The sequence below is a fragment of the Lepisma saccharinum genome, chromosome 4 (genome assembly GCF_977018435.1).
Source record: "Lepisma saccharinum chromosome 4, izLepSacc3.1, whole genome shotgun sequence".
Lineage (NCBI taxonomy): Eukaryota > Metazoa > Arthropoda > Insecta > Zygentoma > Lepismatidae > Lepisma > Lepisma saccharinum.
Window position 1 is genome coordinate 6,884,006 of NC_139232.1, and position 26,404 is coordinate 6,910,409.

Sequence of the window (26,404 nt, forward strand, 5' to 3'; positions counted from 1 at the left end):
AAAGTGGAGATACGACAAAACAACATTCAGCTGGTGATATATAAGACAGCAAAATATGTTTTTGATATAGATAAGAAAGTTTATTTTATGTCCATCTTATGTTAATATAGACTAATTGCAACTGGGCTTACACATTTAAAGTGGGATCTGAATCACAGTATAATGTTCTCACCCCAGGAATTGATGCTGGTAACCCTTGATTACAATGCAACAGTTACCACTACACTGTGCGATGTAGATATGCCTTTGCCTCTCCCCCTCTCTTTCACTCCCTCACCCATTCATTCAGTTAAGTGGATATTCCCATAGTCGAATGGTTCTGTTGCCACGTTTCCCTACGTCTCAGTGGGCAATGTGCTTAAGAGACATTCTTGACAAACTGTGATTGTTCGTCTCCCACTGAGGACTGCTCTGAATATAACAAACTTGTTCTTCAAGGTCATATCAATCCCTACTGACAGTAGGATTGCCAACTCATCCAGATGAATGCCTTAGTAGCTTTTTTAAAAGTATGAGTGCAGGGACTTTTCGAACACACTGTATTCAGAACCGTCGAATACCAGTTATCAGTTAATTTTACATTCGTGCTTTATGAGTATTGGCAAAAATTGTATCTTTATACATCACTTTATTTTTGCAAGCATATGAAAGTTTATAACAGTAATGTGTATTGTCCAGTGTATTCTTTCAAAGTTGTCTAAACTTTGAACTAATTGTTTCTTCAAGTTCAGATAATATGGAGGAAATGCAGACCCTTCTTCAGATTTCACCTGAAACGTTATTGATGGGAGGACATCAAGATAAGTTGATTGAATTTAATTTTGCCAGAGGGGAAGAAACAAACGTGGTAAGTATTTGCCAAGAAAGTAATATTGGATACTGTTTGTGTTGTAACAATAGTTAGATGGAAGATGAACTTTTCCTGTTGTGTGTTACTTGTATTGATCGTGTTTAACATTTTCCTGCATTTTAAGTTTTTTCAGCTTGGTTCCCTGAAAAACTTAAAATTGAGGTTTCGTTTTTTTGAGTTTCTTATGCAGAAAAGTTATTAGAATCTATACTGTAGATAAATTATTTTCGTGTTGTGTTTACCAATTTCAGAAGGGTTCAAGGAGTCCAATGGAAATTGCATGACATGGCAATTACATGTGAAAATTTAAGGATGACTCTTTTTTCTTTGCAACTCAATAAAGACCAAAATACCACTTCCAAAGTTTAACCCCCAAGCCCTTCAATTAATGTATGTAACCACATGACAATAATAGCTTTGCATTTGGAAAATAAACTACATATTCAGATATTTATGATATGATAATTATATACAGACCATGACTATATTTAAAAGAAAAGGGCCTTGCAGATGGTACAGTGGTAACATTGTCACCTTGTAATCAAGTGGTCCCAGATTCGATACCTAGTGCAGGCACATAGTGGTTCAGATCCCACTTTGCTATGGCTTGTTCATTGTCCTTTGTTAATTATTTTTTGCAGTAATATGTCTTATTTGTTTGTGTTAATATTGTTGTTATCAAATTTATAGTATTTGGATTTATATGGATGAAAGGTGATACTGGAAGCAGAAACCATTTCCGATTTCGAAACTTTTTTACAATTATTCAATCTGGGACAGATATGTCTGTTGTTGAATCTGTTGCCAGTGTGAAATAGACTGAATGTTGATCAAGATGTGAAAATTTTTGTATTCATATAGTGTATTGTTTATGTTAAGAGTGACATTGTGATACATAGTGTGTATTAATATTGTTAAAATGACAAACCTTTAATAAACCTTGGACAAAGGTAGGATGTTATTTATTTTAACTAAAGCCCGACCCTGTGGCCGAGTGGTTAGCACATCGCGCTGCGACGCCAAGGGTCCCGGGTTCGAATCCCGGTCGGGCTTGGTTGTTAGTGAATGTCCATTCATCATTTCATCACTCATCCCCATCTTCGCAAATTACCCAAGAGGCACAAAACGCGAAGTAAAATAAACTAAATCAATCAATCAATCAATCCATTATTTTAACTAACAACACATCCTGACCTGAGAGGCCTGAGTATAGCCTTAACTTAAAGGAGAGTCCCATAACTCTGCTGCACACTGAGATTGGGCAACTACCATGATGTAGTAATCTGTGGTTCCCGACAAGGAGGAACGTCATAACTTTAAACTGTAGGTTCAGTCCCCATTAGCCTATCTGTGCACAAAGTGGACGTAAAGCTCAAACTCAGTAAAAACCTATACTTAAAAGGGGCAGGGGGGCTCCAAGACCCCCTCAAAAAACCTTCTGTCATATAGGATTAATGCAAGTTCGGAAACAAAAATCGGGAACTCATTTTCAAATATTTACGGGAGTCAACGTTGAGAAAACCCAATTGAGCCAGACTGTTCAAACCCTTTCAATTCTGGCCGTTCTCTTTCCAGTGTTGTTCCTCATTCAGGCTAAATTTTTTTGCTTATGATTGCCACAAAATTCTGTGCTGTTGGATCCTCCCCTCAGTGTTCAACATAGTATGTAGATTTAATTGATATTTGCTTGCATGAAAAACATGCTTGTATACTTTATAGTTACTGCATATAAAACTCTTTAAGTGCCCGACCCTGTGGCCGAGTGGTTAGCACATCGTGCTGCGACGCCAAGGGTCCCGGGTTCGAATCCCGATCGGGCTTGGTTGTTTGTGAATGTCCATTCATCAATTTCATCATTTCATCACTCATCCCCATCTTCACAAATTAGCCAAGAGGCACAAAACGCGAAGTAAAATAAACTAAATCAAATTTAAAAAAAAATAAAACACTTAAGTATAGGATGAATTATGGGTGTACTTTTCCCCTGAATTTTTTTTTTCTGTCTATATCGTGACATTTACTTTGGAAGAGGCTTATTATTGTTAGCCAGTATTTGCTATTATTGGTGTACCAGTTTATCAGTAAAGTTACCAAATATTTTACTAATTGAGGATTTCTGTTAAAAATCTTTCAGTGCATACCTCTGTTATATTTTTTTATTGTTATAATTATAAAATGTAAACTTTTCGAAGGCACAACCCATTGCAGCTGGATGAATAAATTTTAAAATTTTTAAAATTGTATTAGTGCCTTATCTCTTATTGGTATTAATATCTGTAGAGATTCCATATTGGTCCGTGCATAATAGAAGCAAAGCTGTTGTAAGTATTTTGTATGTTTATGCATCTATAGTTAATTTAATTGTCCTTTTTTGCAGTTAAATGTGGGTGAAAATGGGTGTGCAATCCTTCGCCAGCATAGTCGTTATATTTGTGCTGGCGATCCTGCAGGAAAGGTGGATTTAAGAGATCCAAGCACGCTGAAAGTAGAACATACATTAGAAACACATTCTGGAAGTTTATCCGATTTTGATGTCCATGGAAATCTCCTCGTGACTTGTGGCTTTTCAAACAGGTATGTCTTGTGTTATCTTCCTTTTCTTTGAAATGAAAGAGATTCTTGGTGTGAAATATTTGCCAATAAATATTGGTGTACCTGTAAAATTACCTATAATTTTATTGATCTGATGCGTCTATCAGTAGCCTGTAATTTAGTGCAAAATTTTGTTATTGTTATTTTTATGGATAAATATATAAACATATGCATATGCCCTAGTTTTGTAAAGTAAATGTCAAAATATGCAGTTTGTTTTTCGAAGGCAAAATCTATTGCAGTCATCATGGTATATACATTAATTATATTTTAGATCAGTAGAATATTCGTTTTGCAAACTTTTATATCAGTACTTTGTTGGTGTCGGTGAAGATTTCATATTGACCCATCCCTGTTTACACATAACATAAGTTCATTGTATTTGTACATACATATTAACTTTTATGAATATTCAGAACAACTGTGGTTTGAATCCCAGCCTAGTCATGGGTGTTCTTTGTATTTCTTGATCATATCTTCACTAGGGCCCGGGACTTAATGTTCTATAAAACTGTAAAATTTGTATGTGATTATGTCATAGAAATTAAAAATATGTCAGAAAATTCAGAAATATTCTCAGTAAAGTGAAAAAACTGCACAACTGTACTTTCGAATTTCTCATTATTAGAGGCACATATTTTTGGTAAATAAAAAAGCAAAATTTCGGTACAAAAACAGTCGATTTCGGGTTCAAAAGTGGTAAATAAAATAAAATTTCGGTGTTATAGTGGTGAATGATCACATCAAAAGTGCTATATAAAATGGCATTTTGGTTTTAAAATTGTGAACATAATCCTAAATTTGATTTAAAAACTGCACTTATTACAAAAAACAAACTTATCCCTTCTAATAGCACATTTATATAGTTACCAGAGTATTCAGTTTATTCCTGTGTAAAGGGGTCCATTTTTGCTTCTCAAATATTTACAGCAGAATTAATCAATGTTCCGTGAATTGCATAACTCACAGGGTACTTCAGACTTCAGAAAGTGTTGCATCGGTATATAAACGGTAAATTTCGTGTTTAACAGTCAATTTCGCATTTTGCAGTTCATTTTGCATTATTTCGTGACAAAACAAGGTAGAAAAATGCATCTCAGACCTTTCAGAAACATGAAAACTGAACATTACAACATGTTATTACATATCTTGTGTTTTTGTCAAAAACGAAATTTGCATGCCTCTACTCATTATACAGGAAGTCAGTATCTTCCAGGGAAGATCGACTAGGTTTGGGGGTGGAGTATTAAATTAAGTCGGAATCCCTTTAACTGAAGAATGTAGTGTGAACATACTGAAAATATTATAAGGTTCACTGCAATTATCCTAAGTTTCCTTTACTATTATGTCAGATTTACACCTTTGTGGACACTTTGTGGTGAAGCTGCCTCGTATCACTGCTTGTGAGAGGCTTGTTTTTGTTCACCTGCTCCAGAGATAAGGTAAGACAGATTATAGACACTGATAGGGGCGTGGCTCAAATGACAAGTGCTCTTGAAACTTCAGTACTTGATTGCCGATAGAGTAGGGGCTGCAATATACCAAATATTATTTTTACTTTTGACAGGTTGTTGTGAGAAGTGAAAAAAATCTAAAGAAATGAGAACAATTAAAACTTGTTTACGGTGATTCTCGTACATGCACAACAATGACGAACATTTCCTCAATAATGTCAGCGGGATAAAAAAAATGGGGGGTTGTATTATTGTTCTGTACTAATTTGTAAGAAAAGATGGTATCTGCTTTTAAGTTCTTCGTCCATAATTTCTTTATCCTGAATAATATAAACTGCCCATTGCACTAAAGGTACGAAGAATAAATTATAAAATTATCAATTTTATTCAAGACCATTACGGAATTATACAGAAATGCGTCTTAATACGAGAAAAATTGAAGAAATATGTTGTAAAAGTGCTAAATTGGAAAAATGTGTCAAAATATGCCTTATGAATTTCATCTATTTTGGCTGATTTTCATCAGATATGTAAAGATCTCAGTGCAGTATTCAATCCAATGCTAAATAAAAAATATGTTATAAAGTCCTGGGCCTTAATTATCATTCATTCTCATCTTCGCAACTAGCCAAAAGAGGCAGAAAAGCGAAGCAAAATATACCAAATCAATCAATCTGAAAACATGAAATTGTTAGTGTTCAAGCATTGTATAGGGATCTTATAATTGATGAAAGTATCAGAAAATTCATTGCACAAATATCCAAAAATCTAGCTTATACCCAGGAAGAGACATGTTGAAACACCTATCTCCAGATTCTCTCATGTAGTTCCAATAAGCGTTTCTATGCTGGAGTATACTTACAGAAAACTGTATAATGTGTTCATACTTGCAGTTTTAATCACACTGAGTTTACACAATTTTGAGTTAAGAGATGTAAGGATAATTTGAGAAAATAGGGCTTTTCATAAGTGAAGTTTTAGACTCTGAATTAACAAGCAACACATGCTACTCGGAAACCTATCGCTTGTTGCTTGCATCTCGGTCGGACTCGCTGGACCACATTCTCCTTTGGTCTCTTGGCCACGCGTGCAGAGTGAATGTCTTTTTTAGACTAACCTGAGGTGCTTGTGTCGCTTGTCACATCAGCATGAAAAGCCTATGTCACATGTCATTTTGGTCTGAAAGCTGCTTAAAGAATCAACACAATGTTTGTGTGGAAAATACAAACAACCTCACTCTGTACCTATCTCTACGTATGATGAATAATAGTACCTGCTCCAAATGCTATTGTCACCTGTTTTGAGGCTAAAATAATTTGACAGGCTGTGATTTTAGGTTAAGGTGAAGAGGGACAGTTTCACACCAGGTGTTTATCTCAGTATGTCAGAATGGGCACTGCTACTTAAAAAAAAAATGTTTCCCCATATTGCAAGTGGAAGCGTTTTTTAAAATTGATTATTAAACTAGATATGATGTTTTAAAAAATAAGAATTTTCAGAATCCCATGTATTCCTAATGGAGGAAAAAATACAACGAATTCAACTTCAACTTACGTCTAATCAAATGGATGTTTTGACTTTTTCACGTACCAATCAAATCTTGAACTTGTCCTCTTTCCGTGCATGTGTTTTTCTGGGCCATCTGAAGTTTGATATTCCCAAGAGAACAAGTAAAATAAGCCCATAAGCGTAATGTTAACAGGGTGGCTACTCACTGGGAATTCCTTGAATTCCGTGATTTATGCGTGAATTATTAGCTCCTGGAATTATACATGAATTCTGCATGAATTTTACTCTGTAGACCTGAAAAATTGCAGGTTTTATTATTCCAACCCCCATTGAATACATACGTATTTGTAAATATCCTGTGGCATGTTTTTACAGTTTAGCTTTTATTTTTATCAAGGAAGGAAAATAAAGCTGCTGTGAAAAACAAAAGAGAAATATCTCAATGCCTATACTTTATTAATGTTCTTTGCAGAATAATCTATCTGACAGACATAGCAAATCATGGGAAGGCACAAACCTAAATCCTTTTGGAGCTCGTAAGCTGCGAGTTCCTTTATGACCGAAATTTGAGTGCGTTAGCATGGATACATTGTCTGTTGATCGCTCTTTAATTTTCTTAAATATTGTTTTGTGTAATCATAAGCATTTCCCTAATATGCTTATGATTACACACAGTAATAAGTAAGATTTAAATAGAAGATACATTTGTCTGTACCCTTGAATTTTTAGCCATTAATTTTTGGAAAGTTCTTGAAAACCGGGAATTATACTTGGATTTTATCATGGTCTTAGAGTAGACACCATGGTTAAGTTTTCTCCTCCTCCTTCAGTGTACAGACCTCTATTTTCCCAGCTTGCTACGGGGAAATGTCGGTGAGGGAGGAAAGTTCAGGGTCCTTGCATCTGGATGAATACAAACTGTTCCTCCTGCCTTTCATGTATAATGCATAATTTAATATAATTATATTATAATTAGGACAGCTGAAATCGATGTAGTAGTGAAAGCTTTGGGATGCTAAACACAGTGGAGGGAAAGGGGGGAGGCGAGTTATTGTTTACACAAGAGGATATTCTCCTCTTGGTCCACATAGCAACAGGTGACTCATTGAATAGGTATGATGTTATTCACTCTTAATCAGCATAGCAACAGCTTTGCGACCTACAACTAATGGCCGCGTACACCAACGCCGATTATTTCGAAGTTCAGGTGAGCGATATCAATTTTAATCCACTCTAAATGAACTTGGTTTAAAGACTTGCATTGCACCAATGAAAAACGACCTTCACGAGATTCCGTTCAAATGATCCGAGATTAATTTGTAAGGCTATACCTGATTGGTTGGCTAAAACAAATGACAATCAAGAACTACACCGAGTAGTGTGATGTGTTAAAGTATCAACGTGTAGGAGAAGAAAGTAATTCGGGCCACAAATTTATCTGAATTTGAGAAATGTACTAATCAACCTTGTCGACGAGTACAAGGATGTAGTAGGGTGTAAAGAAATAATAATCTTAAAAAAGAACTGACGGCACAAGACAAAAGGATAAGGAGAAAGCATGGAACCTTCTTCTACGGGACTTCAATGCCTTACAAGATGCATTCGCGAGAGAATAGCGTACGCTGAACCTAGCCCGCTCAATAAAGATATTTTATTATTATTATTATTATTACTGTATTGTGGTAAGTATTTGAATTTTTCATTTCTTAATTCTTATATATTTATATTGGCGTGTCGTGTAAATAGCCAGTAACATGTATTTTCGTAAATTTATACAATCATATTTCCAACACCTTGTAGCAATATCGTAACATTGCTCTGTTTTAATTTACCTTGCACTTGCATGTGTTTGGTGTCTGGGATAGAAAGTACAGTATTTAGAAACATTTCGACTTTGCACCACAGAACCACAAATTATTATTATTATTTTGGCAGTTTTTAGTTTACTTTACACATTTCTCGAATTATCAGCATTGTACATCCAACATCTCTAGCATTTGCACGCCCTCGATATCACTTTCCGCTCTTTTTATGCTCAAAAACAACTGCCTGCAGTCGAAGCGTCAGTATCGTGAACCAGGATCAGACACCAAAACTGTGGTGAATGGCCGATCAGAAGATAAACTCGTTTTGATGTTCCTAGATTGCGATCAAGTGTTGAACCGTCTTCGTGCAATGGAATTTTCCAGTGATCCTTTCCCGATCCGAGTTTAAAATTTGATCTTTGTTCGTGCACACGGCCATAAGAGAGCCATTTCTTGAACCTGGATTGTACTGCATATTATATACGAGATATAATATTTTGTAATTTTAGCCATCAAAAAGCAGGGTGCGCATTATACACGCACGCGCACTATACATGCGTACTTTCACACAAATGTTAATAAATATTTTGGTCAACTTTTAAGTATTAAATTTTGAAATATCGGTATCAGTGGGAATCAGTAAGAGTATCGTTATTGGTTCAAAGTGGTATCGGCTCAGCTCTAATGTTAATGTTATAAACTAAAGTGTGTTCCACTCCCTCCTTTACCCTGCATTTTGGTGAAACAAGGCATCACAATGAGACTGCACAAAGCTCACTCAGTGAGGATGGGTTGGGAAGGGATGAGACTCATTTAGTCTCAGTCATTATTAAAATTACTGAGACTCAATTTACTGCTTTTAATAGTCTCATAAAAGTCGATGTTTGATTACACTAGATTATAAATTGTTCAATTTGTGTATTTACGTATTTAATTACTAAATTTGTTTCAATATAGCCTATTAACAATGACTGAAGCTGTTGATGGAAATTTCACACTGGCGGACATTGTAGGGTTAATTAATGCACAAAGTAGTAAACTAGACACTGCTTTGCAGGTGCAAGCGGAACATAATAGTAAACTAGACACTGCTTTGCAGGTGCAAGCAGAATATAATAGTGATATTAAAACTGCTTTGCAAGTGCAAGCAGAACATAATACTAAAATTGACACAGCTTTGCAGGTGCAAGCAGAGCATAATACCAAAATAGACACAGCTTTGCATGCACTAACCGAAGCAAGTAAGGATCACTCTAAGGAGTTTAAAGATCTCAAAATTGATATAGGTCAGTTTAGAAATGAATGTATGCTTAGGTATGAGAAAGTAGTGAAAGATTTGCATGCTCTAGACAAGAAAGTAAATGTAGAATTGGTATCATTAGCAGATGATGTCGATAACAAAATCGAGAGGGTTATAGACGATCTGTCAAGGAAATTTGACATGAAGCTTGAGAAATGTTTCAAGGCTTGTGAGGAGAATGATCTGTCTTTATGTACTGTTAGGAAGGATTTAGGACAGGTACATACTGCAGTAGAACAATTACAGTTGAATAGACCGTTAGTGAATAAGATAGCTAGGGGTGATCAGCTTGATATGAGCGATGTTGATTACGGATCTGATGATGTAAGTCACGTCATTCTGTCATCCAAACTTCCACCTATTGTTAATAATCGTGGTGAAGATAATAGTACTGTACAATATGTTAAGGTTGCTCCAAATAGTGACATGTTGAATGATGGTGCAGTTTCTTATTTAAATGTTAACATTAGAAAGGCCATTTCACTGATCGAATCTAGTTTAACAACCATGGTCAATAATGTACTGACTCCTGTTACGGTCAGAACAAATATGACATCAAAGAATGGAAATGTGAATTCAAAGCAAGATGTTTTTCATGAACTTGATGCTAGACAGGTTGATCTAAATCATGAAAGTCATGAAGGTGTAAGTCGACCTAGTGTTGGTTACGTTCCGCATGACTACGGTAAATGTAGACACCTTTCGGGTGCAATTTCTGATTCGGAAACTGATTGTGATGTCAACTCAGTTCATGATAGTACATGCGTAGATGATGGTCCGTATTGTAATACTAGACTTGCTAATAAGCGAAACAAGTCAAAGGGTGACAAGTTAACTAGTAGGGTTAGACAGAATGTAAGCAATACTCCTCAGATAAATCCTCCAACAAATGTTCCTAATGTTAAACATTCGGAAGTTGATCCGTCTAGAGATACATTAAAGGTTAGGTATAAGCCAATAATTAAACCACAAGATTTGAGGCATTTTCCTCACTTTGATGGTGTTTCTTCAGACATAATACCATCTGAATTTATAGAAAAGGTAGAGGAAAACCTGGAAATTTATAATATTCATGAGAGTGAATATATGAATTATTTACCTAAATTACTCACGGATTGTGCACGTACCTGGTATATTGAAAATAAATTAAAGTTTAAGTCTTATCTTGAGTTTAAGACAGATTTCTTATCCCATTATCAAAACGATAGGGGTGTAAGGGGTGATTTTCCACGTAGTACACTCAACTGTCAACCTCACTTCCACGTTAGTACACCCTGGACTCAAGACTAACGAGGCTCTGGCGACTGGCCCACGGCCAGTATAATTTTGTTTGCGTTGTCCTGTGTTTTGTCCTTATTTGTGCTGAGTGTTCTTTGCAGCCTCAGCTTTTAACGAAAGTCAGAACATATTAATCTTTTATGATTTTAATTAAGCAACGTTAGAGTTGTTATGTGTAAAGATAAGGGGCTGGACCCCGTATAGTGTGACGGGTGCAAAATAGCCTTAGTGCTGACGCACCCAAAATTTTAAATTCAAATTCAATTCAAATTCAAATCAAAACGATAGATGGAAATCTGTAAATTTGACTAAAGTTCTAAATTCACCTTATGATAAAGATAGCAAGGAGAACTTATTGCAGTTTGCGAATAAGAATTACAAAAAACTAAAATCTATACAACCACATGCTGACGAAGCACATCTTATTGCTCAGTTATCTTCGTTGTTACCATACAAAATAAGCGAACACTTGGTGGTGAATAATATTCATACACTGAGACAAACATTGCAGGCCATAGAAAATTTTCAGTCTTTAAAAAATAATCCAATTAGGTATATGGATTCTAATAAAACTTATGGTAACCAAAAGAATGAATCTAAGATAGCTAATGTGTCTATGTTTAAGGAGCAAAATGACCGAAGTATGTCTAACAGAAATGGGTTAAGAAGCTTAGGGTATAATAATAATGTTGGATCTGCTCGTAAATCCTATGCTAATGGTAGGACATGGGTAAAAAATGATCAAATTTCTAGACAGGTAAATCTTGGTTCGAGGCAGGAAAACTCTTAGATGCTCCTGATACAGGAGGTGTCTTGAGCATCAAAGCGGTTGAAAATCCTCCTTTTCCCAAAGCTCAATATAATGCACAATCAAGTGAAATAAATAATGATCATCATGTGATTTAGATGAGTTCGTTCCTAAGTTAGGAGATCATCAATTACTTGGTGACAGTGTGTTAGTTAGGTATGCTAACAGTATTTTGGGTTACAGATGGAATATGAATGAATCTGCTTCCAGATTCATAGGTTTATGTGTCTCGGGACAAACCATTGATGATCTGCATAGGCGTGTATCAAATGCTAAGAAAATCTCAGACAAGATATTGGTCATGATAGGTACCAATGATTTAATTAGGAAACGTAGCTTAGAACAAATGCAGTTATCCTTCAGTAAACTTTTGAATACATTGAAAAGTAAATGTGCTGAAATTTCAATACTATGTTTGCCACCTCTTCCTAAATATATGTCATCTCCTCATGAACAATTGTGGCAAACATGGAATAATTTCAATCTATGTTTGATGTCATTACACGACGAGTTTAAAGTAAAAGTATACAATATAGCGCCTTTATTCTTCTTAGAGAATGATTGCATAGATAACTCTTTGTACCAGAATTTTCCTTGGTCACCCGTCCAGAGGTAGAGTAGATATGGTGCATTGGAATTATGCGGGAATGACTAAGGTTAAACAATTTTTGTATAGTATGGGTTTTGGCTGTACACCTTGTACATCTAATGATAAAGTGGGTAGAGATATGAAAGTGCAAGCTACCGTGCACAATGTCAATGTTGGTCATTTTAGGGATGCAAACAGCATTGATAGTTGTCCCGATGAGGATAACGTTTCGTCCTTGCGGGAAAACTAACAAGCGACCTTTGTTTTAAAGTGGGTGATGAAGGTCAAGTTAATAATCCCACTACTGATAACATTAATCTAGGGAAATGGGAAGAATTTCATAACAGTAATGGGTATGGATCAAAAGAAATTCCAACACCAATAAATGCTCTCGGCGGTAACACACTTACTGCAAAATTAAAAGTTTTAATATTTGATAAATTTTATACTGCTCTCTGCGACACTGGCGCAGAAATTAGTCTGCTTTCTAATACTATTTGGAAAGAAATTAATATTAAGGCCAGTAGACCCAGGCTCACACCTGCTGATAATGTGAGATTGGTGGATTTTTCTGGTAATAAGAAAACCAAAGTATTAGGTATGGTTAAACTGATTATTCAAATAAGTAATTTGCAATGTTATGTTCAGTTTTTGGTGGTTCACAATTTACAAGTGGATATTATTTTGGGATTAGATGTGTTATATGCACTTCAAGCATCATTAAATTTTAAAGATCAAACAATAACATGTGGCTCCGATGAAGAATGCACTTTCGCGCGCTTCATGCCAATAATTGAAGATGGCAATAATTTGTCTTATTTTGAGTGTTCTCATGTCAATAATTATAATGGCTTGGATGATAAGTCCAAGTTCAACCTGCATAAGTTCGAAGAGTACATGAATAAGGCTGATTCGCTAACAAACGAACAAAAAACTTTGTTCATAGAGTTACTACTCGAATATCAAGAAATATTTTCTAATAAGCCTGGTTTCTGTAACGATTATGTTCACAAAATGGTTTTAGATACAGATCTACCTATAGTAGGCAAAAATTATCCTATACCTTTTGCTTATAGAGATCAAGTGCGTGAACATATAAAAATCATGCTTGATTGGGATGTTATTGAGTTGTCTAATTCAGAATATCTGTCTCCACTTTTAGTAGTTCCTAAATCTGGGGGAGGTATACGTTTATGTGTTGACCTCAAACGAGTAAACCAGCATGTTAAGCTTATTCAAGTGCATCCTATAAAAATACAAGACTTATTGGTAGAATTCCAAAATTGTAAATACTACCCTTCGGTGGATCTATTGAATGCTTTTTGGCAAATTAATCTACATCCTGACAGCAGAAAATATACTGCGTTTATGTTCGAAGGTATCCTATATCATTTTAAAAGAGTTGTATTTGGTTCAGTAAATGGTACAGCTGTATTCGTCGATGCGTTAAATCGTGTGCTTAAGGACTGTAGAGATTTCGTGGTAGTGTATGTTGATGATGTTATCATAAAATCTCAGGATTTTGCATCTCACATAATGCATGTAAGAACAGTTCTTGAAAAATTGAAGCAAGCAGGCATGACGTTGAAACTTGAAAAATGTGAATTTTGTAGATCAGAAATTAAATTTTTGGGTCACATTATTACTTCGCAGGGGTATAAGAAAGATCCTAAGTATGTAAATTCCATAATCAATTTGCCTGTGCCCAATTCGGTGAAGCAATTGCAAAAAATCTTAGGTTGTTTTAATTGGTTGGGCAAATACATAAAAAATTATGCCATCATAGCACAAACCTATGTATGACTTGTTGAAGGCTGGTAAGAAATGGTAAGGGAATGACCAAGCTTCTACAGCTTTTAAAACACTAAAAGATAAAGTTAGTGAACAAGTACTTTTATTTTTTCCTAACTTTTTACACACTTTTTATGTTCAAACCGACGCATCAATAATAGGTGTTGCAGGATACTGCTACCAGGTGACAGATGGTAACATTAGACCTCTCGGTTTCGTGAGTAGATTGCTCAGAAGTTATGAAAAATCATACACTTCTACAGAATTGGAGGTTTTAGCAATATTATTTACTATTGATAACTTCTGTTCATTATTAAAAGGCAGACATTTTATTATCATAACTGACCATAAGGCACTTACCTGGTTGGAAACTGCGCATACATGGAATGCACGTTTAACTCGTTGGTTTGTACAATTACAACAGTATTCCTTCGAAGTACAATACTGTAAAGGGTCGGAAAATATAATTGCTGATGTTCTAAGTAGAACATTTCCGATGCAGGAAGACCTCTTGTATCATGTAAATTCTTTGCAGTTTAAGGAAATAGTAGAGCCTTTCATTAATATAGATGATTTGATTATAGCCCAAGAAAAAGATGATGAATTGAAGGAAATTAAGCGCTATCTTTTGCATTCCTCAATTCTTAATGATAATCCAAGAAGTAGGACTTGGAATGATCGTTATCTTCTAAGAGACAATATTTTGTGTGTTAGAGACTTTCATAACGTGCAAAAAATTAGAATTTGTGTTCCAATTACATTAGTAGGTTCAATTTTGAATAAATTTCATGACTTATCGGGACACTTTGGTGCTAGTCGTACACTTTCTCAAATATATAGATACTTCCATTGGAAAGGTATGAAGAAAGATGTACAACAATATGTAGCAGACTGTGATTTATGCATTCGTACCAAACCGAACAAGCATCCGTCTAGACATTTAGCCAAAGTACACATTACCGACAAGCCTGGGAAAATATTGTTCATTGATTTACAAGGTCCATTCACCATGGGTCCTAAACGTGAACGCTTCTTATTTACTATATTGGATGCAGCTTCCAGGTATTTGGTGGCATATCCAGTGACAAACAGCAATGCTGTTACGGTACTTAATAAATTGTGCCAAGTATATTTCGTACATCTGGGTATTCCAGAAAAAATAATTTCGGATAATGGACCACAGTTTCGTTCATGTCTTTTTAATACTAAAATGAAAGAATATGGTGTCAAACTTATGTTTACTCCACCTTACCATCCTTCATCCAACATGGTTGAACGGTATCATTCTGAACTTAACCGTTTAATGAGAGTGTTGTGCATAGATAACCATGCAAAATGGCCACAGCAAGTAACCATGGCTTTGCATTGGTTAAACAATACAATCTCCTCACAAACTGGTTTCGCTCCAATAGAATTAAGGTTAAATAAGGAACCTAACCTACAAATAGGAAATGTCATATTTGATGATGTTACACATCAGTCATGGAATGACAAACTGCTTATGGCTCAGATTAAAAGTCATGCAGCTAGATCCAATAAGTTAAACAAATTGAATAGTAAACAACAAGATAAAATATCGATTTCATCAGGAAATCTTGTTTTTATCAAAAATAGACAAAGAGATATGGAAGATAATCCAATTAAAAAATATTGTTTTTTGTATGAAGGTCCATACTTATGTATAAAAAACTTTGGTGACTCTCGTATATCTGCCTTACGTTGTAGTGATGGGATTCTTCTGGAAAACATTGCTATTGAACATGTAAAATTATGGAAATGTTCAAAAGACAAGAAAATTTCTTGGTTGAACACTTTGCAAGATACAAGTAGCGCACATAAAGATGTGGTGCAAAATCTCCTTGAAGCATCAATGCATGAAAAGGATGATGTTTCTTCATCTGTCATTACAGATGTGTGTACAGTTTGTTCTTGAAACAAACTTACCATTATTGAGGTTAGCCAAAGTCGGTAGTATACCTCGTACAAGAATTTATAATGTGCTTAAAAAACTCTCGTAGTTATTCCATGCTTTTAAAGGTTGGCCCGTAAGTGGTATTATACCTTGTGCATGAAATAAATAAATATTTTAAGGTTGATGACTCTAGTAGTTGTACAGTGTTAATGAGGTTAGCCTAAAATTGGTAGTACACCTCGTATAAAAATATTAATGTGTTAAGTAACTCTTATAGTTATTCAATATTTTTCTTTGGTTGGCCTATAAATGGTCGTACTTTAAATACATTTTTATTATAGTAATAATTTAAATTTAGTTGTTGGGATTTACCTCATGGACTGTGGGATACTTAATTATAAATGCATAACGATTCAGTGCATCAATGTCACACTTTAGCAATAATTATTAGTTGAACTATAATAACATATAATCTGTCACTTATTTGTCCAAGTAAGAAGCTACTCAAGTTTTAGTTTATAACACCTAGGGAATGGTACCATGAATCCAAGTGCTAATTTTTATGTGAATTATTTTGAGTTATTTGATTCCATAAGCTGAATCAAATACTCACAGTATGTTGCAAAAGGTAAGCGAAGAGATCCATGACTTGATCCGAGCTTATTGCACATGCTGACATGCCATAGAGCATGAAAACTTGGGGTAGGTTCACGTAAAAGGCAATAAGTAAGTCCTATAGTGCCACTCATGAAACTGAATATGAAAAATGTTATTATTATTTTTTGTCAATATTATTGAGCAGTAACCATTTTACTTTAAGTGGCGAAGATTGACAAAAAAACTTAATATGAAAAGTGTATAATTTTATTAGCATAGGATATTGGATGGTACATTTTCTTCACGAGTTGAAACCTTGCTAAAGCAATTTCTTTTTGTATGGTTGGGTTAGGTGAGTAACAAGGCATTACTTGTACTGGGCAGACGAGCAGTACTGGGACGTTAAGATTGACTTCATGAAATGTTTCGTGTATTTAACAGTACCTGACCTTTTGGGGTGTTGATTGCTTAAATTAGTAACATTCACATCTGGTAAATGGTCATGCTACTTGAGATAGCAGTGCATACAGTTTTGACATTAAGTAAACTCTAAAATACTGATTTAATTTTCAATCGAATGTTTTCTCACGTCCACAGCAGTGTGAATTTCCTCTCAACAAAGTTTTCGTTCATAATTGTATAGAACTGATTGTTATTTTTTTTGTCAATGTTATTGAGCAGTAACCATCTTATCTTGAATGGTGAAGATTGACAAAAATAATTGAGCAGTAACCATTTTATTTAAGTGGTGAAGATTAACAATAAAATAATTTTTAGCAGTAACCAATTTGTTTCAAATGGTGAATATTGACAAGAAATAATTTTGAACAGTAGCCATATTATGAATGGTGAAGTTTGTGAGTATTCTGTCACATAACGATAGCTTATAATAATTTTATGTTTTGTATTCATTTAACTAAAGTGTTGATGTATAATTTTTTGTAGCTCACCCTACTAGTAATGATCTAGCTACAAATATGTTAACGTATTAATCTTTGCTTTTGCTTGTCATTTGACATTTATTACTTGATATGCTATTAAACTTCACCATAACTTTGAAGTTTGAACTTCATTTTTAATGTGTTTTAATATAACATTATACCATGGTCTTTAAGAACAGTTTGGTACAGAAGGATTTTAAGAGTTATGTATTGATATAAGAGTACATTGGTTGTATCCATATAAGTGTATAACCATTTTGTGTCAGTATGGTAACACTTATGTTTTTGCTTTCGGATAATCTCATCAAGAGACAAGGACAGTGTATGGTCAGACGATCTTGATAGCATGTTTCTGTGTACGAGATCCTCCTTGTCTGGTTTAACATGTATTACAGGGATGCACCCTACGCTGACTGGTGATGCATGAAGAAGTTTATTTATATACACACTGTTATAGCTATAGAAACACCACACATCATACTAACTAGTGACACAGGGAGAAGTTTGCTTAAGGCACTCTCAGGTTTACCAAAATAGAGATATTATGATAATGGCAACACAACACTTCACACACTAAGAGATATTATTGTTTCTCACCAAATATCGAATTATCTTGTATGGTCACTATGTTCTTTTAATTATCTTGGTTTTATTGGAAATAATAGATCTGATTATGATCTCATATGTTGTTACAAGTTTATAAAATTGTAAATTATAGTTTGGCGTGGGTAAGCCCATTGGGTGCCAGTATGACGGTATCATAATGACTACCATCATAATGTGAAAAATAAAATAATTTTATTACTTGAAATTTACGATTTAAGTTCGTATTTGGTGGTTTATATTTGTATAAAATTAATTTACATCACTTTGGCTTTGTTCTAATCGAAGTACGTATGCAAACTTCAAGCATTTAAAATATTTTTATAATTCAGCGATGTAATTTGGTTTGTGAAGTATCAAGAATATGCTTACCATAATTTGTCAATTTACGCAAAATCGCTCATATGTTTGCTTTCAACAGCTTTTGCTTGCTCATTCATTACTATATAGGTACGAACATGTATTTAATATGTTTTACTAGCATGTACAAACCATTTGAAATAAGTTTTGGCAGAATTTCGACGATAAAGTTACGATTTGCTAAAATGAGCGCCTTGAAGAGTAATCCTAAAGCTGTGAAGTAATCCTAAAATTGGAAACATAGCCAACTCACATAAAGGGAAAATCTAAGTTGTGCGTAAATAACCTTTTTCCCACCAAAATTGTAAAACTTAAAATAACGGTAAAAGGTAAAAAGAAAATACGTAAACATGTGATAGAATATTGTAATATATGTTTTATTGTATCTAATTTATTTTACAAGCATTTTAATGCATAATATCTGTACAATTCTATATTTGTCACTCGAAAAATTATAACAAGTTTGTATTCTGTGCGTAAAGTTGTAACAGTGTTAGTTTTGATACACTGCTTCATCTAAAAGATCAACCTCGACTGGAATGGAGTCGCTAAAAATTTTCGGAAACTGAAATTGGAACTACTTAAATATAACATGAAGATTTGTGGATCTAATGTGATATGGCAGAGCAGATAAGTACAATAATTGCTTTTAATAGTTGAAATTGCGTCGCAAAGTGCATTAAAGGTCCAAAGGACATTAAAATAGTTACCCGATGGAATCACGTAAAATGGCAGCCATCTTCGCTTGAAACTGAATTTTAAGATAAGTATTAAACATGCATGTAGCTACGTAAAAGAAAGACCTATGTGGAAAATACGAAAAATTAACTTGCTTGGAATGTGGAAAGCCTATAGAACACAAAAAGACACATAATTTGTCTTGGATAGTTCTTCGTTATAATCGAGCGTTTAGTGCAAATCGTCTCGTAAAATCTTGGAAACTTGAAACAAATTTTCATATGCTTATAAGTTGTCTTCAGATCGTGACTAATATGTAAAAGAACTTGAATTACGAAAATGTGATACAGAAATGTAATATCTTAGTTCATTATATGAATGTATGCTTTATACGGTGTATGAACGAATATTTCGTGCTTGTGAAATTTATTTATAATACACTGTTCATTAATACTTAACATGTGGTAATTTTCTTTATTTCTGCAAAAGTCAACACAGTTATTTGTAAAGTTAAGTGGTTAAATTGAAAATTTGAGTTGAACTTTTTGGTAACTTATGATGTGAAATATGAAATAATATTTTTAAATCCCTTTTTGAAAAATGTATGACCGTGTCATTCAGTAAGCCGAGGAAGAGCGTCATAAAGGTGTGTGTGAAATCACTCTGTTGGCCGATCAACTTGTTGCACGGTGATGGGTCGTCCTGTGGCTGCAGTGCCTTATTCAGCACGTACCTCAGATATGCTTGCCTGGACCTTGCAAAACCTGGGACGTTCTGTTCAGCCCTTTCTGGAGTCTTAATTGCTGCCAGTCCCTGCATATGTTGTAAAGTCACTTCCTAAGACAGACTAAGGTACATACAGTTCACATTTCATTACGGGGTCAAGTGATTGATTGATTGATTTAGTGTTTTAAGTCATGATTGATTGATTGATTGATTTAGTGTTTTAAGTCCACTATGTGCCTCCATCGGGTATCGACTGGGTAAAGTGAGTGGGACACCTTATGTAGATGTAATTTGGCATTTCTGACCCAATTTAACATTAAATCATTTTGTTGCAGGCAAGGAAACATGGCAGTGGATAGAATCTTAATGGTGTATGATCTCCGCATGATGCGTGCAGTTACACCGATTCAAGTGATGCTAGATCCCCTACTGTTACGTTTCTTGCCATCCATTTCATCCAGAATATGCACTGTATCAGCTCTTGGCCAAATGCAGTTAGTAGATACTGTTGCTTTGTCGCAACCTAATCTTTGTTTATACCAGGTGAGAAACGTTAAAATTGAAATACATTAATAGGATTTAAATGTTTTTGAGTTGTAGAAATTGTTTATTAGATTAATTTGTTTTTATTTCAATGAGAAGATTAGTCCTCTCGCCTTTGGTGTGAGCGGTCCTTGGTTTAATTCCCATGTGGGAGCCCCCAAAATTTCGGCATTGACCCAGCATTGTGAGGACAATTGGGAAGCTACTTGAAAGGAAGTAGTAGTCGGTTCCGGTCATGAAAGCCAGAAAAACAGCGGCGACGGGATCTGATGCGCTGTCCATGCGTTACCCAATGAAATAGCTGCTCTGGCAGCCCCAGGCCATTCGAAGGCTGTTGCGGCATGGAGTTTAGTTATGTTTTTGTTTAGATCTGAGATTTCACTTAACAATGAAACACCTATATTATGTTGAAATTTCTTTTTTGAGGAATGTATCAATGCTTCTGAGGAATGTATTAATGCTTCATGTGGCAATAGCGTCAGGAAATTTTGATCAGTAGACATGGTGTTTAAAATGCATAAAGTGCTCGGTTCAATGTAATTAGTGTCAAAGTAGCCCCATGGAAACTGAGGACAACAATGATCTTGAATATGTTGTCATTGGATGTGCAAGAGGTGACCATAATACAGTGTTCCCACACTCCTGGGAAAACCTGGAAAACTCAGGGAATTGGGAAAAAGTAAAATTCTCAGGGAACACCATCTAAATGGGCAATGAGTCCCTCTGAAGTATATCTGATGGGCTAGAATGTGCTCTACCTGTTGATTTCTTCACACAAGCTACTTTGACGATATAAGCTTGTAATATATGTTTATTTTCCATTACAGATTAATTGTTATTGTGTCCATTTGTAAACTTCTGTTTCTCAAAAGTGTGAAAGTATTTGTTCTATATGTGGTATGTTTGAAATGTTTTTGTGCACTGTAATACAGTTGGAGATGGTGTTTAACTCACACAAATATCTGTAACTGCAGTCCTTAATTAATGTGCACAGGGAGGCCATTTTATTCTTCATATAGTTTGGTTTCAGAAAGTGAACTGACATTGAATATTTCCCAGTACTGATGAACTACTAAAATTTACTGATTCTGATAACAGCCAATACAAAATTGCAAATGATTCTTGCAGAACAATCATTCACGTCCTTACTCAATTAATGTATGTAAGCAAGTGATTCAATATGATTACTTTAATAATGAATATTTACTTTACAAAAGCATTATCAGTAATATTACTGATACACAGATATGCCCATACCGATAGAGTAACAATTGAAGGGCTCGGGTGTAAAACATGGTAAGTGACATTTTGGTCATTTTTGAGTTACACAGTTAAATGTGCCATCCTTGAATTTTCGAGTGAAATTGGTATGTGATACAATTTTGATTGGACTCACTGAAGCCTTCTGAAATTGGTAAACACAACACAAAAATAATTTATCCATAGTGTAGCTTCTAATAGCTTTATTTCATAATGAACTCAGAAATTTCCAAAATGTCACATTCTCTTCGAATGTGCTGATTTTAATTTCCTCAGGCAGAGTTTTAACCTTACCAATGATTTATCATCCATTGATGTTGGGAGATGTTAAATGTTTTTATCTTTTTTGAGAAGAGCGGGCCTTTTTCACTGTTTCTAAGGAAGTTCTTATGTTATCAGATTATCCTTGCCTTTTTTAAATTTCGTGTTTGTCCTATGGAAGTCTCTTTTCAACTTGCATTTTTTAACCTTTCTCAAAGAGCACTTTACACTCATTTATTTATTTTTTATTTTAAGGTAAAGGTTTTAGATAAGGGGTTTATCCCCATACACTCCGAAGGGTGCAAAATGGCCACAGAGGCTGAAGCAACCAAAATTTTAAATCAGTCAATCAGCCAGTCAGTCAGCTAGTCCATCTTCTCTAATAATAAAAATAATAATAAGGTGGTTATGCTATGGCTAGACCTTGTATTTTTAGGTTCTTAATAGTGTGCTTTTAGGTTTCTAATATAGGCTTTCAAAAATCATAAAATAGGTTCTAAAAATCTTCAATTAGGTTCAAAAGTCCTGAAGTAGGTTCTAAATAAAACTTAAAATGGTTTCCAAATTCCTGAAAAAAGCTGATTAGATACGATCATTAAAAACAAAATTGACTCAATTTAAATGTGCGTTAATTTTGGTACACCTTTTATTAGTATGCATTTTTTGTACATGGAGAAGATTCTTTGTAGAGATCTGAAATTTCACTTAAAAATGAGACAAGAGAAAAGCCGCAAAACTAAAAGCAACAGGAGCTTGCCAGGTATCACTACAATTAGTTTGAGAGAGGATGGTGGTATTGGTCATCAAGATTAATAGAAATCATAATCATTTTCACAGATAACCAAGTACAGTGAAACCGCTATTTTACATTTTTCAGGGAAGCAAAAGAAAATTAAAGTGTGGGAAAATGTAAAATCTGGGAACTTTAAAATCGAGGTTCCACTGTATTTCATTTCAGTATATTTATATCTTAATCAAGATACCAAAATGATTGTGTTCTTATTGTGATACTCAAGCGAATCCATTGTCCCTTAGTTCTAAACCCAGAGGTTCAGTGAGATCAGTATTTGATAGCTCTATGATCTTGTTGCACCAAAGCCAAAACCACGAATCTTACTTTGAGATAAATCATTTTAATATTCAATATCCTGGAAAAATAATGTTTTACATTTGGATAAATGTATTGTCTTCATTAAAATGTGCACCTACTTATGATTGCTGATTAGGCCACATAATTTAGCAAATGAATTTATCAACAAAAAATAGGTAGTTTGAAACTGACTTAGGAGAAAAGTAAAAATTAGCACATTCATGGTTTTGGCATTGTGAGATGACATACTTTTAACAATTGTTTTTGGGCGACCATAACATAACCTGTAGTGCAACAGGTCTTGGGGCTAGGGCCTAAGTACTGTCTGCCAGCCTCACTTCCACATGCCTGAGCAGAGGTGGCCAATCATCCAACCAGTTCCGGGCAACATGTAGTCAGCATGACAAACCCCTAGTCGTTGATGTAGGTTTCCGTGACTGGGTTACACTACTCATTCGTAGGTTGCAATTCCCTCATGATGGTGGGTGGCCACTGGTCCCATGCACTGGCTGAAATCTCATGAGAAAAGTTTCAGGAGACTTAAACCAGCATGTATCATGCAGCCTTCACTCAAAGCCTGATACCTAGAGGCATGCATATTTCGTTTTTGATGAAAACACTGAATATGAAATGACATGCGGTGCATTTTCCTACTGTGTTTTGTCACAAAATGAACTGCAAAATATGAAATGAACTGATAAACATGAAATTTAGAGTTTATGTACTGACATGAAACTTTTTGAAGTGAATTTATCCTGTGAGTTATGCAAATCATGGAAAATTGATTAATTCTGCTGTAAATATTTGAGAATTAAAAATGGACTTATTTACACAGACAGGAATAAACTCAATACTCTAACAACTACATAAATGTGGTAAAAGTTTATTTTGTGTACTAACTGTAATTTTTAAAGAAAAGGTTTATTTTGTATCTTAAATGAGCTAAAGCTATGTTAGTGAGGAAGTAGTTATCACAATTCGTTAGATGCGAGGGCCCCGGGTTCGAATTTGGCCTGAGCTTGGGTATTCTTCATCGTCGCGAGTAGCCGAAAATGTAAGAAAAGCAACACTAAAAAACGAACGAAAAGGAAAAGATGCAATAAGAATAAGTGAGACAGAAATGGTGCTGTTGCAACTCCTGAAAATGAATGAAAAAAAAACTTTCGGAAATAGTGTTATCCTAAAGTTTATGTCGAGGTAGGATCCGAGCACTTTGAGTTCTGTCGGTCGCGGGGCTTTTTGAGTCAGTTGTGAACGGGGTGCCAATCAGAGCTCCTTCCTGCCAAGGTCATTCCTGCCTGTAAGTGTTGCAACCTATGAATCGGAACTTTGTCCATGTCATCAGTCTCTTCAGCCTGAGTGGCAACATACATGTTGCAACGGAAAATTACCATCTTAAATGCGATGAAACCTGTAAAACATCCACAGATATTTTATCGGGTGTGGTCCCTCTGATAAAACATCCAATATTCTCAAAATTCTTCGAACAAATTGTGTAAAGCATTGTAATACTCTAAAAACTGAACCTGTTCTGCAACAAAAGAAAAATGCCTCATTAAGCAATCAATGTGCCTTTGTTAAGTTCAGCATGGCACAATATTTTCAATAATGCTGATAGAATAAATCAATAAAGTTTGTTAAATTACGACGACTCCTTACCACAAGAATATAATTATTCTTTAGATGCTTAAATATATGTACAACCACACATGTCTTTCCAGTGAGTCATTGCAAGAGTTGGCTATTGTGCTTGATTCAATAAAATAAACTTATTGAGCAAGGCAGATTCATAATAATAATAATAACCCGTGGCTCGACAGCCCTTGAAGCTGTAAGCCCGTAAGGCCCTTGACCTATCTCCAGACTGCCAGTCTCCCTCCTACAATCCTACCCAGAGGTGTGGAGATATTCAACCGGTAATGGGGTGACGTGGGGTCAGCACGTCGAAACCTCCCCCCCCCCCCACCCGTCGTTATAGGAGATTTTTATAACCGGTTAACATTACTCAATTGTAGCTCCCCAATTTCCTCAAGATCGTGGGTTGCTACAGGCCCATATAGAGGCTGAGCAAGGAAGGAATGGGGGGGGGGGTCCAGGGGGTTCGGACCCCCCAAAGACTTAAGAAGTACTAAAATTAAGTAATGAAAATATTAGCATTTGTTGCATAATCGATTATTCCTGAGACAATTGGTTCGGACACCTCCCCCCCCCCCCCGAAACATATTTCTAGATATGTGCCTGAGGCCGACAACCCAGAGACAACCCAGGTGGACTCGAACCCATGCCGTCCTGCAGTCGGAGTCCAAAGCACAGCATCGTTTGCTAAGGAGGATTCTCAAAATCGGTCTTCACGAAATCGAGAGAAATAATGTGCTACTCAAGAAATTGCACAGTTTGGGAAGATTTTTAACACGTTGCGTGTTTTAGGCTGTCTCAATAGTAGAATAGTTATTTGGTGCAAATATTGCTACTACTACTATGATAATCTACATAGGCATCCTGCCACCATTATACTTATTTTAGCGTGTGTTGCCCTCTGATTCGAGACCACTTGTAACTGTTTGCATATATGCGGTTTACCGCCGTACGAGCGGTCATTCTTCAATCTGGTCACAAACTACTCGAGCTGGAAACATTGTTTGGTTGCAGCGGGGATACCCAACCCTGCCGCTTTATAACCTGTGAGGGGTGGAAAAGCTGCTCCCTAAAAATTCCAAGAAACATCGAAGTGCTCGGATCCTACACTGACACTCAGTTTAGTCCAGGAGAAGGCTGGAAGGATAAATAAACTCCTTCCCCAGACACTTTGGCAAACAGACTCGCAAAGTTGGCACTGAATATGCGATGGAAAAAATAATAGAAATCCTAAAGGAAGAAGAGTTTATGTAACAGCCAGGGGGACACAAGAGAGGAGTCATCTAGGCTATTAAAAATACTAACAAACACAATTTGAAAATGTCTATTTTTTCCCTACCAATATTATGGGATAGAACTTATAAATTGGTTTATTACTCTTCAGTCATCACTTTTTGCTTGTATATTTTACTTTTACATCAGGTGCATAGTAAGGGGGTAGGTAGGCTAGGGGCCTGAAGTCTAGGGTGCCAGAGTCTAAAAAAAGTCATAATATGCAATGGTGAAATTTACTTGGCAGAAGTAAGGGACGAAGGAAAACATACAAGGTGTTACCCGACCCTTGACCCTTGTTGAACTGAACATTTGAACTTAATATACTTATTATTTTTTCTAAGATATCAGTCCGGTTTTGAAAGTATTTTGTAAATTTTACTTGAAATAATGTGAAGTACATACGGTAGTTTATGACAATGCACAGAGGCACATACTTTTGGTAATTAGAAAAGCAACATTTCGATACAAAAACAGAGTCAATTTCAGGTTCAAAAGTGGTAAATAAAATAAAATTTCGGTGTTACAGCAGTGAAAAAAATCGGATGAA

General features: G+C 35.3%; 1 protein-coding gene across 1 annotated transcript in view; it reads left to right on the forward strand.

The window, feature by feature from the left end:
- The window catches only part of PAN2 (PAN2-PAN3 deadenylation complex catalytic subunit PAN2), a 79,112-nt gene that overhangs the window by 24,290 nt on the left and 28,418 nt on the right, over positions 1–26,404 (forward strand). Inside the window, exons 5-7 of the mRNA XM_083121310.1 lie at positions 727–847; positions 3,228–3,424; positions 20,129–20,336. Coding sequence (XP_082977436.1) covers positions 727–847; positions 3,228–3,424; positions 20,129–20,336 — 526 coding nt within the window. The remainder of the gene's footprint in view (positions 1–726; positions 848–3,227; positions 3,425–20,128; positions 20,337–26,404) is intronic.